This window comes from Pollicipes pollicipes, unplaced genomic scaffold, assembly GCF_011947565.3.
Source record: "Pollicipes pollicipes isolate AB1234 unplaced genomic scaffold, Ppol_2.1 Scaffold_2555;HRSCAF=2994_pilon_pilon_pilon, whole genome shotgun sequence".
NCBI lineage: Eukaryota > Metazoa > Arthropoda > Thecostraca > Pollicipedomorpha > Pollicipedidae > Pollicipes > Pollicipes pollicipes.
In genome coordinates this window covers 23973706-23991424 of record NW_023596136.1, presented here as the reverse complement: position 1 = coordinate 23991424, position 17719 = coordinate 23973706, and the positions used below count along the sequence as shown (strand labels likewise).

At 47.7% G+C, this 17719-nt stretch overlaps 2 protein-coding genes across 2 annotated transcripts; both read left to right on the top strand.

Moving 5' to 3' along the window:
* Nucleotides 1–1477: 1477 nt before the first annotated feature.
* Nucleotides 1478–2311, top strand: LOC119112170 (protein giant). Its single transcript, XM_037236241.1, has one exon. It carries the CDS (start codon nucleotides 1708–1710, stop codon nucleotides 2248–2250), a length of 543 nt encoding a protein of 180 aa, XP_037092136.1. The 5' UTR covers nucleotides 1478–1707; the 3' UTR covers nucleotides 2251–2311.
* A 13395-nt stretch (nucleotides 2312–15706) lies between these two features.
* LOC119099359 (adult-specific cuticular protein ACP-20-like) lies at nucleotides 15707–16709 on the top strand. Its single transcript, XM_037222492.1, has 2 exons — nucleotides 15707–16045; nucleotides 16662–16709. Exons 1-2 carry the CDS (start codon nucleotides 15707–15709, stop codon nucleotides 16707–16709), a joined length of 387 nt encoding a protein of 128 aa, XP_037078387.1.
* The last annotated feature ends 1010 nt before the right edge of the window (nucleotides 16710–17719 follow it).

The window sequence follows — 17719 nt, the reverse complement described above, 5'->3', positions numbered from 1 at the left end:
GTGTCCTGTTAGCCACAGGTTCGATAAGGCCTGAGGCGCCGTGAATTATTTGGTGCGGCCGCCCTTCGTCGCTTGCGTGATACGAAACATCAAAATAACTCTCAGGCGCGGGCCGGCAATTTGCCGTGCGTGGTTTCCGGTGGTGTCTTCCTCACATATTCACGAGACACCGTGTAATTACCGGCTCGGCAATAATCGTGGCGATCCCCCGACCTACGGCACGACCAGGGGCGACTCCAGGTGACCTGAGCCCCGCCCCTCCTGGCGGGTGACGTCAGCTGGGCGATCCTGGCCGGCCAGGGCGGTGTGCGGTGACCCCCTTCCCTCCCCCCTGTCGGGTCCCCGCCGCCTATGGCACGGCGTGGGACTGGCACACCTGCGGCCCGTTGATTTTTGGTTACCGACGACACGGGCGCGGCCCGGCCGGCACGTAATTAACGGCTGGCGTATTATGACCTGATGGGATGATACACACCGGTTAATCGCAATCGATGCTTGGTGCGGATTCTGCGCGAACCTAGCTCCCGCCCGGCCCAGGACGAAAGCGATGGGAGCGGAGGGAAGGCAGGCCTGCGCTGAATTGATGGCATAATGTTTTGGTGCTATTGGCATGGATATGACGCTTACAAACAAAGCCGGCAGCTAATCGGACAGTGATACGGCACGGCTCGCTGAGAGCGCAGGGCGCGAGTGTGTGCTGCTTATAGGACCGGCGTTGGGTTCCACACCGTCCAGGACTTTAACACCGAGTCAAGGTCAAGGCTCGTCCACCGAGACGGACGGACGCAGGCTTGCCCGCAAGAGACATCACAGGTGCTCCGCCGCTATCTGCCGGCCCCGTGCCGGGGCATGGATTCTATGGAGGGCGGGCCCTGCTCGGACGGTGCCGAAGCTCGTCAGTGCGGGGGCGTGCTGCGGCCGCTGCCGCTGGAGCTGCCGCAGCTGCTGCCGGCCGCCTTCGCCGCGTTCGCAGGCCTGCCGGCCGCTAAGCCGCCGCCGCCGCCGCTGCTGCCGTTCGCCGCGGCGCGGGCGCTGCACCTGCCGGGCGTTTGGCCGCCGCTGGTCGGGCCGGCCGACCAGACAGCCTGGCCGCTGACCCGAGGACGGGATGAGCTGGCGCTGCCGGCCGCTGCGCCCTGGAGCGTCGGCGGCTGCTGGCTGCCGTCACCGCTGCCGCCAGCGCCAGCGTCGGCAGCTGAGAGGCGGACCAGCCAGCTGTCGCCAGTGCGCCTCGCAGCCGGCGACCAGAGACGCGCGGCCAATAAAGTGGCTGCAAAGAGAAGCGGGGATGGAACGAGCGGTGGAGCGCCAGTCTCTAAGCGTGTTCAGATAGACGCAGCTGTTCAAAATCGCGTCTCGTTCTCTAGCCAGTGCTACTCTTCCATGTCAACACATGGGAAGTTAAGTAACAGTACAACAGCTGTGAAGGAGGTGGCAACGCCAGCCACCGATGTGGATCCCAATGCGTTCAAGACGCCATTACCTGCGGGTATTCAACCGATTAAGAGAGAGAATACCGACGAAGATGAGGACCAATCGCCTCCCAGCGGTGCGTTGCCTTTGAAAGCAGAGGAGACGGTAAGCTCTCGATGGTTCAACCCACATGACGGGGACTTCCAATTTGCGTGGGAGAAGGACCTTACTTTGTCACAAAGAACAACAACGCAAGCCAACTGCGCGTCTCCATGCGTTCAAGCCGGGTTGAAAATGCGGTCATTGTCCCCAGGTCTGATCGACAGTCCCACAGCACTTGCCCGGCCACCTCCAGCGACTTCTGCTGCCACGGAATTAAGAAAAGCTCCTCGAGGACCACCAGCAATACTGTTATATGAAAAGGAGAGTAGCAAAGCGTCCGCTTCAGTTCAAGCGCACGAGGCAATTTCTTCAAGCAAAGTACAGCACGATGTTTCAAACAAAAAGCGAGAAGCATCAGACTCGCGTGGCAAGTCTGAAGCGGCTGTTGATAACGAGAAGCCGAAGACGACCGCGTCAACACAGGCGGCCGCCGCGAGCGGGCACCAGGGGCTCAACAGTCACGGAACTGATGGTGAGAAGGCGCCTCTGAGCGAGAACCGCCGCCAGAAGAACAACGAGGCGGCCAAGAAGTCACGCGACGCGCGACGCGCCAAGGAAGACAGCGTGGCCGTCAAGTGCGCCCTGCTCGAGGCGGAACACGTCCAGCTGCGCCTCGAAATGGCCTGGCTCAAGAACGAGACGGCCCGGCTCAGGTACCTGCTGTACAGCAGCTAGCCGGCCAGGCCGGTCAGGTACCTGCTGTATAGCAGCTAGCCGGTGAGGCGGGCCAGGAACCTGCTGTACAGCAGCTAGCCCGCCAGGCGGGTCAGGTACTTGTACAGCAGCTAGCCGGCCAGGCGGGTCAGGTACCTGTTGTACAGCAGCTAGCCGGCCAGGCGGGTCAGGAACCTGCTGTGCAGTAGCTTGTGGGCCTGGCGGCTGGAAAGCTATGCTGGATCGCCGCCAGACTCGGATGCAGCGAAGAGCTGAGAGGAAGATCTAGTCACTTCAGATTATTATTATTATCGTCATGAAATGACAAAGGAAACGGCGTTTTCGTCTCGGTTGTTGTTTGTGCTGCACTCACATTGTGCTCCGTATGCGGTGATGTCCGTGTGTTGTTTTAGCATGGGGCATTTTGTTTAAAGTAATGTTGAGTTGCTAGTCGAGCTCGTATGACAGCGGCCTGATGAGTGATAGCATATACATGACAACGTTAGGCACGTGACGAACCAGGATGACATCCAATAAATCAGTTGACAGAGAATCAGTGTCTTACTTATTTCGCTTGCGGCTTTCAACCTGATATCATGAGGTGGAAAATGTGCACGATGTGGAAGATAACTCAAGAATATATTGTTATCTTCAAAACATGTGAACATAACTTGAAACTGTGTGCGCTAAACTTGACAGGTGATCGTAAACAGAAAATACAGCCCTTCGATGAGGTGCTACGCCAATCAAAATCTTTTCAGGCGCTTAACATGCAAAATATGGCATTTGTGCAATAAAACGTGCTAAAATAATAATTCACACTCCTCCAGGCGCCCTCTTATTTTTCCTATTTTTAAAACGAGCTTCCCGCTATGTCAAATGATCAGATCGACATCTCAGCGCTACGTCTCTCAGATCAGATCTCTGTCTCAGCATCGACCCTTCCGTAGCGACGTTGTTTTTCGATCAGAGTCGATTGCCGTCATGGCCTGTGACGAAGCATTCTCAGATACGTTGCGTATGTGACGCGGGGAGATAAATTCAGGAGCTGCATGACGCATCGGGGCGCTCGAGCGAGTTTTGCTTTTTTAGTTAGGTTGTTATGTTTTGTTTGTTTGGGTTTGGATGAAACAAATGGGTGGGTCTTCGTTGGCGTGCTGGGTGTTCCGGGCGTCTATGTGTATTTATTTTTAGTGGAAACGAAGCATACAGTGCAACCAGGGCCTATGGCGTGAGAATTAGGATGAGATGGAGAAGCCGCTCTGTTGCGGTATTGCACGTATGACCACTTGCAAAACATGAGATCGAGAAAGCGGCGCCACCAGGGAGGCAAACAAATCTTTTGAGTTTCATACGCCAGAGGACCGAGGCAAAACATTCCGTCACACCAAAACGAAGGTGCATAACCCTGTTGTAGGCAGATCACTTCCCAATCATTCCTATTCCAGACAGCGGGGAGGAGGGAGGAAGGGGTTAGAACCTGCCCCACCTGTAATCTCGGAAACTATTTGATCGATCATGAAGACCAAACGGTGGCTAATTTCTCACCATGTGGTATTTTTCCAATGCTAAGATTTTAGAATAATGGGCCAGATCATATTTTGCGATTGAATTGCTCTAACGACAGTTTTAAGTTAAAAATACTGTGTGTGTCCAGGAATGCAAAATAGGGAGACAACAATCGTCCTTAAACCGCGTATTTTTATTGAATGCATGCGGAACAAATGCGATGGTGCTCTACCCTGTTATCAAAAAGCAGGCTTCAGCCAAACATTCAGCAGAGGCGGAACTAGCTTGACGACTGGGCTGATAAAAAGGGGAGGCCATGCAATTATACAAATATTCTTGGCGACCCCAACGCTGCTGCGCGTTGCAAATGAAGTACGGTGCTCACAAAGCGTGGGCATGAGCAACAGCCGTGTGCAGCGATCTGAATGAGGGTGAGTTGGGACACTTCACTTGAGCGGAGCTCATTGCTGCGGCCGTCAGCTGATGGTCCACCGCTGGTGGCGGCGACCCGCCTGTAATGCTCCTTTGTGAAAGCTGCTTAAAAAGGAGAGGGGTGTGCAGGTTTTGCGAAGGGACACAGCCGAGTTTATCTTCAAACCCATGCGAGCACTATGGTGCTGTGAACTGAGCATGTAGCAAACTCTATATGAATACGTGAAATGAAGGAATGCAGGAATGGAGATGTAGCATTTTGCGCAGAGACACCTCGAGGAAGGATAGACAACGGGATTAATTTCAGCTGGATTATGAACCCATAAATAAGAAGGCAGTACTAGCCTTCTTCCTCGTAGAAAAACCGGGAAAATGAAGATATAGATGCGTTGATATTTCAGCAACATGTCTTTATCGAAATGAATACAAGAAGACTGCTATTTGCTTCGATGAAGGCATGTTGCCGAGATATGAACGCATCTATATTTCAATTTTTCTGGTTTGTCTACGCGGAATAAGGTTGTTACCATTGTCTTACTTATGTGTATAATGTTCCTCGCAAATGCACTTAACTTACGTATTTTGCACCATGAACCATTAATACGTATGCGTTTGTTGCCTTCCACCTTTCATTTTCACGCAGTAACAGCATCTAAAAAGTGTGTGTCAGAGACCAGTTTCGACCAGTAAAGGGAGCAGTACACGGAGACCATGCCCATTAACAGTGGCTTTCCGCAGACTGGCGTGGAGATGAGCCCGTTAACGTCCGCTCATGTTTTTAACGTGCGATCATGGAAATTAAACCATGCTATTGGTCCATTAGCTAAGCGTTTCTGAATCATATTCGTGAAGCTAGATCATTGGTGTTGTACCAATACACCAATATGCCAACATGCGCACAATTCGCTCGGATGACGCTAAGATACAAGTCCTCGACAAGCCGGGTTACTGTGTTCACACGCCATACAAGTGCTACGAATAATGAGATGGCTGGTCCCCGGCCTGTTAGCCATTCAATGCCGGAAATTAACACAGAGCCACGCAAACTGAACTCAAGTAGAACCCACTGTGCGCCCACCCGCTCTGCGTCCAGGCTGGCCTGGAACCCACCACACCTGGGCCGAGAGGGCAGATGCGGGGGCTAATATTCCCTGTCGATGGAATGACGTTCAAGTGATTTTATAATGGGATCAATGGCAATTTAGGCAAGCGTCCCGGGCGCACCCATAGCCGCAGGCTCTGGGATGCCACTCGCTGCTGGGGCTGAAACTCTGCGTGAACTTGCGGTAATCACATGCCTCCCGTTCTTTCTGTAAATCTATGGATATCGGTCACTTTGGACGAGCTTTAGACGAGCTGCTCGCAACGAGCCTGCTTTATGAGGACTTGGATCCCTAGTATGCTGGTGCGATTAACAATGATCATGCTTACCCCGATATGATTCAGAAACACTTCTACCTGACGGCCTCAAATTAATTTTTATAGCCATCCATTGAAATAAACCAGAATAGCAGCGTAAAAATAGAACACTTGCCAAGAGCATGACGCATTCCAAGATGCATTCCTGTGATATCAGACGAATGTCAAATGAGTCACTCTTAAAGCATCATAACCTAATATTTAGAGATTGCCATGCAGTTGGAAGCAAGCTGTTTTAACAAAAATAAATGGTTCTGTTGCGTGGCACCCTGAAATTTCATTATCAAAGAGAGTGTTCCACATTTGTTTGGAGTTTTGAACTGAAATAGACATATTGAAGATCATTCGCTGCAACTCACTGCCCTGTCCTTCTTTAGACCTAAAACTCGTCTAGCTTTCGAGGTATACGCCCGTGAAGATGTCGCACTGTTTCGGGGAAACTTTTGCAAGGTCACCCAGGCATCCATGACGTCATGATAATGCCGTTTAAATCATGCTATTCCATCAGCCATGCGGCGATCAGGGCCAATAAAATATAATTTTCAAATCGCTCATATCTGGTGTTTGTGAGCAAGATTTCCAGATACAACTGCCACCAATTGGCTCCCAAGTGAATGCTGTGCAAGGTACAATAACATAATCAATGACGTATTGAGGAGCATATCTATTAAACAGAGAAATTGTGTTGTCTAGAGCAGGTCTTTTCCACCTGAAAATATACCAACAGTCATTAGAGCGTATTTCTTCGTACCTGACGCTTGTTTGGGATATGTTTACATGGGGGAGCATTCCCTTAAGTAACCACGCATGAAAAGAATTAGCTGTCCATGCCATAAGCCTTTCAACCCGTTAAAAATGAATAGCGTCAATAACCCTCCAAAATAACCGACTAGACCAATCAATATCCTGTTCGAGAAAAAAAAAACCATCAAATTGTGTAAGGTGTAAGATATTTGGCCGAGTAGCGAATCGCAGGCACAAATGAAAAAAGACCAACACGCTCTTTCATGCAAACTTGAAATTGTTTCAAACGTATAGTATCATACCGGTAAAAATGCAACGAACGTTCGCGTAGCTTTCATGTACCATTTCCAAACCAGACAACGCTTTTCTGGCTGAATAACAATATTGCTATTGCCCAAATAAATCGGGGGGGGGGGAGGGGGCGGGGGCGGAAAGGATAGCGTAGCTAGTTCACTCTTTAACGCAAAACCGGCTCGACGCTCGTTATGGTTTGCATTGGTTGATCACTAACGCTTAATGAAATGTCGATGTTAGCGGTTAGAGTGTAAGGGTGCGACACAATTTATAAGCTAGGGGAAGAAGCTGGTTTTGCCAGTTTCTTCTGCTTAAATCTAAACGTCTACGCCATACTGCACCACGCACGACACAAAGGCGTACAGTGACAAAACGTTGGAAGCGTTCTAGAAGACGGGCTGTTCAAGTGAGAATGTGCAGAAAACACCAATTGGATATGGAAGAGCTCGGGGAGGTGACCCACAAGCTGAGAGCCGGCACCAACTCTTGGACACGGTAGGAGCGAAGTAATCGCTAGGTTTAAGATGATAGCGATGAATTGAGACAGGACAGAACAACTTAATGGCGCCTCAGCCGCCTTTGCGCTTCTGCAGCATGCGCGACACTCAGTTTCCCCCAAACACTTTCTACCACGGCTATCACGGGAATAGCAATCTGGTATTTCTACTGTCGTGCCATCTCGAGACGGCTTCCTGCCTTTGCAATCAGACGCTTTGCTTCGTGAATATCGCTTCACGTGCTGTGCACAAGAAGGCTAGAATCCGAGATTGAGGCAACGATCTTGAAGCTTCCATCAGGTGCTTCTGATAGCCCGCAAGTATTATGGTAAGAACCATCATCTTCACAGCCACCCAACAATGCTCTCGAGTGCAGTGTAGGCCATGCTCACGGGGAATTGATTGGAAAAGCTCTCACTTGAAATGTTTGGTGGTAATAGAAAAAAACTAGGCATCCGATGCTCCCCCCCCGCGCCCACAGACAGGTTAACTCTCGCTCTGATAGGGGGTCGATACGACCACCGACGATTTATTGACGATATCTCTCCGGGAGGTCATGCAATCGCGCCCAAAACTTTCAGTGGAGTTTCAGTTTCTGGTTTTCATTGCACGTGTTTTGACACCGACAATGTGTCGATAGCTTCTCCGATTTTGGAGCAGCGGCAATTTTTGAGGAGCACCGCATGGCGATCTAAGCCCAGCGTGGGCGGCCAGCGTCAACCGACATTGCCACGGACTGCACGCTAACACTGGAACCTTAACGAAGCTTTACATCAAAAATATATGGTCGATACATAGCACTATACACGAGTGTGCTCAAAATCGAACAAGAAACACGCTTGATCAGGTTTTGGTAAAATGCGTAGCCTCGTGTGCACGAGGTTATAGAGCAGGAAAAGTGTCGTTATCGGGAAAATGGCATGCCATACAATCTGACATGGCATAATGTGGTCAATTACTGACGTAGCAACTTAAAGCCTATCGCCATTTGTGGGATGTAATTAGGACTACGTTTCGTAGCTTCTGCTACACTCGATTTTTCTTAGTTTGGAAAACGGCATTGGAGGGGGGCGTATCGACCCACCTTATACAAATATACATATATATATATATATATATATATATATATATATATATATATATCAGTATCAGTCCGCGCCATAAAAAAACGGTGAATCAGAGCAAGGGTTAATGCTCATCACCCGATTTCGCATGCTCTCACCAAAAACCGAAATGCAACATATAACTGGCCACAGGCAGGGCTTGAACGGTGCCCAGCAAGAGGAGAAGGAAGAGGTGGAGGTGACTCGATCGCGTGTGTTTCACCGGTTAGGAGTCGGCGCTCCAGACCCGTTGCGCCATGTCGGCGGCCTTGTCCGAGATTGTTTCACCGGACTATATAACACGTCAGGCGGTGGCTAACAGGCATTAGTTTTCCAGAGGAACAGTCAGCAGTCACATCTCGTCAAACCAGTCCGCCAACATGAAGGTATAATGCTTGCACAAGCTGTTTGACATCACCACAACCAAAAAGATATCTACAGCCATCTTGATGAGCTTGATGCATGCTAAACTGCTATTATACAGCAAACCGAAAATACGTACATCTTAGGCCCAAAATACGCAGTAGTGACAAGTGGAATCCTCAGCTCTTGCTGGCACAGCAAAATATTAAAGTTGTCAGTTTAATGAATGTCTTTTTCGTTGTTCCTTTTGGATTGCAGAGCAAAACAAACGGCACTAAGCTGATGCGTAAAATGTCATCGGAATGTTTGTTTTCCAGGTCCTGTTTGTGTTTGCCGTGGTGCTGGCCCTGGCCACCGCCAGCGATCTCCGTCGCTACGGAGGAGAGCAGGAGGAGGAGGAGGACAGCGACCACACCCCCTACCAGTTCAGCTACTCTGTCGACGACGAAGACACCGTGTTCTCCCAGAGTGAGGAGGGCGACGACGAGGGTGACGTCACCGGAGGGTACTCCGTCAACCTGCCCGACGGCCGCGTCCAGACAGTCAGGTACTTCGGCGACAACGAGGACGGCTACACGGCCGAGGTCAGCTACGAGGGCGAGGCCCAGTACCCTGAGGACCAGTCGTACCAGGCCGAGGAACGCGAGGAAGAGGAGGAGGAAGAAGAAGAAGAGGAGGAAGAGGAGGAGGAGGAGGAGCTGGTTCCCATCTACGCTTACCGGCCAGTGTACAACTAGTCAGTGCATTTGCTTGCAGCAGTCTATGGTCAGTAAGATTGTATTTATTTCGTGTTATATTGACACCATTTTTGTCCAGTTGTCAGTGCATAACTGTAGATAGGTCCATTTCAGCCATGCTTGTGTGTCGTATTTTGTCGTGTCTTTTCCGCACTTTGTCACGAAATACAAATAATATGTAAGGTACGAACATTTTATATACATGATGTAAGTAAGAATGGCCTTCAGATCCCGCTTTCTACTAACTATGAGCTTTTATGTTGTAAGCATTCAGCCCTCATTATGTCAGCAGATGCTGCTAAGTAGACACACATCCATTTAGATATACACAATGTGCATATGTATGCTATATATGCACATGCATGCGCACATTATCATGTTGGCATACCTTGACGGACCTTTTCCCTTTATGCTCAAAGGAAAATCATCTTTCCACACGTAAAAGGCAAGAACGACCACAGAATAGACGTTGTTGTTGATTATGGCAGTAAGGAAATATGTAGCTTACCTGTAAAGCTGCAAACGGCATTCCACACACTACATTGGTGTAACCATGACCCTCTCACGACGCCTGCCAATGCACTTGCGTGACGGGACACCTCTGGAGCACGTGCAACATGAATGTGAAAGGACATTAACACGGCAACAGCTGACGGACATCATTGACATTCTGCAGATGTGCCATGATAGAATACGCCTTAAATATTGGGTCATTCAATATGACAACAAGATCTCCAACTTTCTATTGAGAAACAGCCCTAACAAACCCGTCGAGCTCCAATGCACCTATGACAGTGTCTTAGTCTATAGGTAGCCTCCAATTATTGCCAAAATTTATGCAGGCCTAAGCAGACAAAGTGTTGCAAAATTTTCCAGCTATTAGGTGGTGAGCGGTAGTCTCTGTATATATCATTGTGGCAATGTGTCTTTGTGGTGTTGTCATTATGGGTGAATTTTACATTCATTCAAGCAACGTCAGGAATTTTTGTCTTCTTTGTACTAAAAGATGTTCCAGTGATAGTCATACACACCTTTCATCCTTATAAACACAAAGATTATTACTCGTGCCATTATTATCCCCCAACGATGTGATAATGTCTCGAAATGTTAGGATGTGCAGACATCGACGAAATTATAAGTGATTTTATACAAGCAATCCTTCATCGTGGCGATATCGCCAAGTCAAAGGACTGAAACCTCGAACGATGCATCAAAACGCTTATCAATGCGGAATCGCGGCGATCGTTTTTATCGCGCGCTCGGGTGAGGGGTAAAATTAACACGCCCTCCTAAAGATTTTTCCAGAAAGGTTTCCGAACATTGCGGCGTAGCCATACCAAATTTTCCATAGATGTAGACAAGTGTATCGTTCGGTATTAGGAACTTAGATGCACCTTGTAAGGTTGCTGACTGACGGCAGGTCAATGTGAGACGATGGATTCTGCGAAGTCAATTTCTAGGGGATCGCCCAATCTGATGCAACAGCGGGATGTTAGACGAAGTAACACACTTCAGAGATACTTTCTTAGGTAGCACAACAATTAAATGAACAAACTGAATTGACCTCAGGTCATTTTTTAAAAAATCGGATCAAGGTAAAAAGCAATCTATTGTATTACTCAAGGGCCTTCTGTATGGGGTAGTTTCTGGTGCCAATTTCAGATTAATTAATAACAGGAAACCGTTATACATTTTCCATGTACTTCTGAAAGGTCAGAATAGGTTACTGACCTAAAATGACCCAGGTCAACGTTCTGTTTTTAGGAACATGCTGCCAAGCGTTATCTTTGCCGTTTATTCAAATGCAAAGCTCAAAGCAGTCTTGCATGATTTTAGTCACCATGGTCTTTAAAAGATCCAGCAAGGTCACTGACCTGAAATGAGCATGATACATTTAGCCTAGAACGGATATCTAGGTTCTGGGGACACTTTAGAGACCAACCCGGAGATCAACCTTGATTTGACCTTATTTGAGCCCAAGGTCATGACCTAGGAACCTCAAACTTTGACCTAAGTGAGTTCAGGTACAGGCAAATACACCCTGTGAATTTATTGTCTCTAGCTCTCTTAGTTCCTGAGATCTCAGGGGGGTCAAATTCATCCCACCCGAGCGAAGGGTATCCAACCGGCCATCCGGGCGCGTGGTAATCAAGCATATAGAAAGGAAAAAAAATATACCCCTCTATATCAATATCAATATCTTATATGTGAATATGAATACACACACATGTATACACATCCGTATATGTATATATATATATATATATATATATGTATATATATATATATATATATATATATATATATATATATATATATATATATATATATGTGTGTGTGTGTGTGTGTGTGTGTGTGTGTGTGTGTGTGTGTGTGTGTGTTGTTGTATGTGGTGTGTGTGTGTGTGTGTGTGTGTGTTGTGTGTGGTGTGTGTGTGTGTGTGTGTGTGTGTGTGGGTGGTGTGTGTGTGTGTGTGTGTGTGTGTGTGTGTGTGTGTGTGTGGTGTGTGTGTGTGTGTGTGATGTGTGTGTGTGTGTGTGTGTGTGTGTGTGTGTGTGTGTGTGTGTATGTATGCATGTATGCATATTCGTAGATGTATCTCAAGATGCTGCATAAAGCTTGAGAAGTGCCCTTGTATTTTTAAATCTATTCATGTACGTACCAAGACGGGATGCTTCTGGAAACACAGCTGGATCTCGATCCCTTCACATTTTGCACCACAACCGAACGCCCAAGCCGTACAAGCAAAAACTTCATGGGCTATTTTCCATTCAAACCTCAGAGAGAATTGTGCATGGCTGGAGGAGAGGGAAGAAGAGGAGGAAGAGCAGAATCTCCATCTATGCTCAAGTCTGAGGCACAACTAGTCATTGCTGGTGCATTGGTGTGAAGCTCTTTCCATATTTTTCGAATGTCAAAGGATGACACTTTATTCAAAACTCTAATTTACGATATTGGCGGGCTTAAGTGTATTTTTGCCTGATTTTTCACTTCATATATTTGTGCAATCCTGTGATGATATCCGGGTAATCAGGCGCGCCCATTACGTCACGACATCACGTTCGGTCCGCTTTCTTGTCATGGAACACACGCAATGTCATGAAAAAGATCACACAAACTATCTATAAAACATGTTTCATGAAACTGTCTGTGAAACTGTCACGAAACATGTTTCATTGACAGTTTGTATGACATTTTTCATGACATGGTGTGTGTTCCATGACAAGAAAGCGGACCGAACGTGTTGTGGTAAAGTAATGGGCGCGCCTGATTACCCGGATATCATCACAGGATTGCACAAATATATGAAGTGAAAAACCAGGCAAAAACAAAAACACTTCAGCTCGTCAATATTGTAAATTTGATATTTGACTAAAATGTCATCCTTTGTCATTCGAAAAATATGGAGAGAGCTTCACACAAATGCACCAGCAATGACTAGTTGTGCCTTGGACTTTTTGTCTTTTGGACTTGGACTTTAAGGACGCATAGATGGAGGTTCTCCTGTTTCTCCTCATCTTCCCGCTCCTCCAGCCATGCACAAGTCTTTCTGAGGTTTGAATGGAAAATAGCCCATGAAGTTTTTGCTTTTACGGTTCGGGCGTTCGGTTGTGGTGCAAAATGTGAAGGGATCGAGAGCCAGCTGTGTTTCCAGAAGCACCCCGTCTTGGTACGTACATCAACAAAGTTAAAAATACAAGGGCACTTACCAAACTTTATGCAGCATCTTGCGATAAATCTACGGATATGTGTATATATATATATATATATATATATATATATATATATATATATGTGTGTGTGTGTATGTTTGTGTATATATTTGTGTGTGTGTATTCATATTCACAAATCGAATATTTATATTTAAATAGAGGAATATATATATATATATATATATATTTCCTTTCTGCATGCTTCATTACCACGCGCCCGGTTGGCCGGTTGGATACCCTTCGCTCGGGTGAGAGCAATTTGACCCTCCTGAGATCTCAGGAACTAAGAGAGGTAGAGACGATTAATTCACAGGGTGTATTTGCCTGTACCTGAACTCACCTAGGTCAAAGTTTGAGGTTCCCAGGTCAAGACCTTCGGGTCAAATTAGGTCAAACAAGGTTAACCTCCGGATTGGTCTCTAAATTGCCCTAGAACCAAGATACCCACTCTATGCAAAAGGTCACATGCTCATGTCAGGTCAGTGACCTTGCTGGATCTCTAAAAGACCATGGTGACCAAAATCATACAAGGCTGCTTTGAGCTTTGCATTTGAATAAACGGGAAAGATAACTCTGGGCAGCATGTTCTTGAAAACAAAACGCTGACCTGGGTCAGTTTAGGTCAGTGACCTTTTCTGACCTTTCAGAAGTTCATGGAAAATGCATAATGGTTTCCTGTTACTAATGAATTCGAAATTAGCACCAGAAACTACCCCATGCAGCAAGTCATAGAGAAATAAAACAAATTGTTTTTTACCTTGATCTGATAAAAAAACTGACCTGAGGGCTGGAATTTGTTCATTTAATTGTTGTTCTACCTAAGAAAGCATATCCATACCCTTCTTAAAACCAAAGCTCCTCTAGTTTTTAAGGTACACGCCTGCGAAAATGTGCTGACTCCTTCGAGGAGACTATTCAAGGTCACCCAGGCATCTATGAAGCCATAATGTCATTAAAATATTGCCATCCCACTGGCCATATGACGATCGAGGCTAAGCAAAACATAAATGTCGGGTCGTTCATATCCGGCGTTCGTGAGCACGATTCCCAGGTATAACGGGCGTCGATTTGGTTGTCAATGAATGTTATGCAAGGTTCGATGACATAATCATATAATGATGTATTGAGAAGCATATTTACTAAACAGAGAAGCTGGAGAAACTGTGTTATCTAGAGCGGTTCTTTTCACTTAAAACGACACGTGAACGTTTGCTGCTCTCCACCCGGTTTAATGGCTGGCGCAAAATAAATTACCATGCTGGTGGTAAGGATGAGTAGTAATGAACGAGTTGAAAGAAGCCGGTTTAGCCGGGAACCGGTATTTAAGCCTCGTCAGCGTACTGCGTCAGGCAAGACACACAGGCATACAGGGGCAGACGGCTGGGAAAATTCCAAGAAGACGAGCTGGCTAAATGGAAATAAGTTGAAAACACCGATTAGATTACGGGGATGATGATGGGAGATTGAGACAGGTTTAAACTATTCTAGAAGAAATGGGCGTTACACACTTTGCTCCATTTGGCGCCATGGTCGCCTTTGCGCTTCCGCAACATGCACGATACTTAGTTTCCTCAAAAGGGATGGTTCCACGGGTTTCCACTGGAATAACGCTGTGGTATTTTCCACTCCTGTTCCGGATCGAGAAGGATTTTTGTCTTAGCCAGATCATTCCTCACAATGAGATACTACGCTTAGCGATATCGCTTTCAGCGTTTCGCAGAACGGGCTTGGCGCCCGAAAGCTAGGTGAAGATCTTGATGTTTCCATGAGGTGCTTGCGATCGGCCGTAAGTACTACCGTAAGAACGCACAGTCCGCCACATGGTCACATGGACGCCTGTGTACCCCTGACGGCGCTGCAGGTTGAATATCTTGTCTTCGGGCCAACACTACGATACGAAACAAACCAGCTTCTCAGACTTGCGGAGAATAGACTGGTGATCGCAACGAGCTATCCATAGTGAACTGCGCAGCGCCGGCAGATCTTCACAGTTACGATGGAGAAGCGGGCGCGATGTAAATGACGATGAGGTAGAGAAAGCACTTCCTCGAGTGCAGCGTTAGTTGTGCTAGCGAGGAATAAATGTGGAACGCTCTAATTTGAAAAAAAGGCTTGAGTGACGGTATCGAAAGACCAGACACCCGATCGCCCTGCCCAAAGACGGGTTTATGCCTATTTATCATTGCCTGCTTAATTATATTCCTAATATATAATAAATATAATTCTAATATCACTGCCGATCATTGCCTAATGCCTATTTCTCATTGCGCACGCTCTCGCTTAAATCTAAGTTGTAAAAAACAACCAGTCACAGGCAGGGGTCAAGCATTGCCCAGCAGGTGGTGGAGGTGGAGGGGACACGCCCGCGCCCGATTCACCGCTTGGGAGTCGGCGCTTAAGGCCCGTTGCGCCATCTGAGTGGCCTTGTCCGGGATGGTATCGCCGAACTATATAACTCGCCAAGTGGCGGCTAACAGGCATCAGTTTTCCAGACGAACAGTCAGCATTCACACCTATCAAACCAGACCACCAACATGAAGGTATAATGCCTGCACAGGCTGTTTGACATCGTCACGAGAAATAGGTTTCAAGCCGCCATCTTGATAAGTCTTATGCATGCTAAATTGTTACCCATTACCAACTGAAAAAGTGTTTTGTCTAAAAACATGGTAATGAGTTTGCTTTTTCAGGTCTTGTTTGTGTTTGCCGTGGTGCTGGCCCTGGCCACCGCCAGTGATCTCCGTCGCTACGGAGGAGAGCAGGAGGAGGAGGAGGACAGCGACCACACCCCCTATCAGTTCAGCTACTCTGTCGACGACGAAGACACCGTGTTCTCCCAGAGTGAGGAGGGCGACGACGAGGGAGACGTCACCGGAGAGTACTCTGTCAACCTGCCCGACGGCCGCGTCCAGACAGTCAGGTACTTCGGCGACAACGACGACGGCTACACGGCCGAGGTCAGCTATGAGGGCGAGGCCCAGTACCCTGAGGACCAGTCGTACCAGGCCGAGGAACGCGAGGAGGAGGAGGAGGAGGAGGAGGAGGAGGAGGAGGAGGAAGAAGAAGAAGAAGAAGAAGAAGAGGAGGAAGAGGAGGAGGAGCTGGTTCCCATCTATGCTTACCGGCCAGTGTACAACTAGTCAATGCAGTGCTTGCAGCAGTATATATGCATGTCATGTTCTCTTTTCCCTGTTTTCGTGAAGTTGCAAGTGCATATTTGGAGATATGTTGATTGCAACCACGCTCGTGAGTCGTATTATGCCATGTCTTGTTCACACTTTGTTATGGAATATAAGCAATGCCTAAATCTGCGAGCACTTTTGTTTTCTAACATGACTCGGGAATGACCTGCAGATCCTGACTGTCACACACTATGAGTCCTTATGTTAAGAACAGCCAGTTTTTACATGCGACCAGATACTGGTGAATATCTAATTGCAAGCGCTTTGGGAAGTGCCGTTGTGTTCTTCGTTGCAAATGTGCTGCTTAAAACGAGATACCTAATTAAACACAGCTGATTTTTTTTTTATTGACATTACATTGCACCCGGAATACAAAAGTCACATTTTCATAAGCTATGTATCATCAATGCTTAGACAGGCTGGCACTTGGCTGTTGCAGAAGGAGGAAGAGGAGGAAGCGGAGAAGAGCATAAAAAGAGGAGAATGAGGGGGGGGTGAGGAAAAGAAGAGAAAGTGGGGGCGGAAGGAGGGGAGCACGCGGAAAGGAGGAGGCCGAGGAAAAGATAGGGCACGAGGCCGGGCCTCCCCTTCGGCCCGAAGAGGCCCATGATGGGCACGGTAGAGGCCCATAACCGACCGAACAGACGCGGTTTTCCGACACAAAACGCAACAAAATTGGACGTCTTTGAGCATCCAGGCGACCACGAACCGTTGCAAGCCAAAGACAGGGGCCCATGAGCAAACGAAAATTATTCTTCGTACGTTAAGAGTGGTGACTGACGGAATGGTAAGGCTCATTTACGTCGTCCAGAGGTCCTACACTGTTGCCGGATTCTCTATGTGTTCGTTCGCAGAGAATATTCGATCGCAACTGAATAACCAACCTTCGACACACTCGATCGTTCGGGTGTCCTCCACATTCGGTCTTCGGCACTTCCCATCTGCTTGGATTCCTCTACGCTTGTGCCAGGGGCCCCATCTGTTAATCACTCGGGCACACCAGGTTGCTCGGGGGCCCTCCATATTGTATTCAGACACTTCTAATTTGCCTAGAGAGCCATACGCTCTTGCTGGAGGCCAATCTGGTTCTGTTTGGGTTCTGGAAACGGTGCACCGATTAGCACGACACCCCTCGACAAGCTAAAGTCCAACAAGTAAGTTGGGCTGTCCGCTACGGTGGCAATATCGCACGCCAGCTTGGCAGCGACTCTTACGTCATGCAAGCGCGATGAAATGATGTCGTATTGAGAGGCACGTCTTCTGGGGAAATTGTGTCGTCTAGAAAAATGTTCTGCATTTAAAAGCATGCCTATGGCTAGAGGCGGGCTTATTTCGTCATATCTGATGTTTGCCTCCACATTTTTTAACGTGGAACATTTCCTTTAACCTGTCGAGGTACTCTCAGCTGCCCTGGGGACCTGTATATTGGTCTCGGGTTCTTTCCACATATTCATGCACTGGCCCTGCCTGTTGCTGGGGCCCACGTAAGTTAATGCA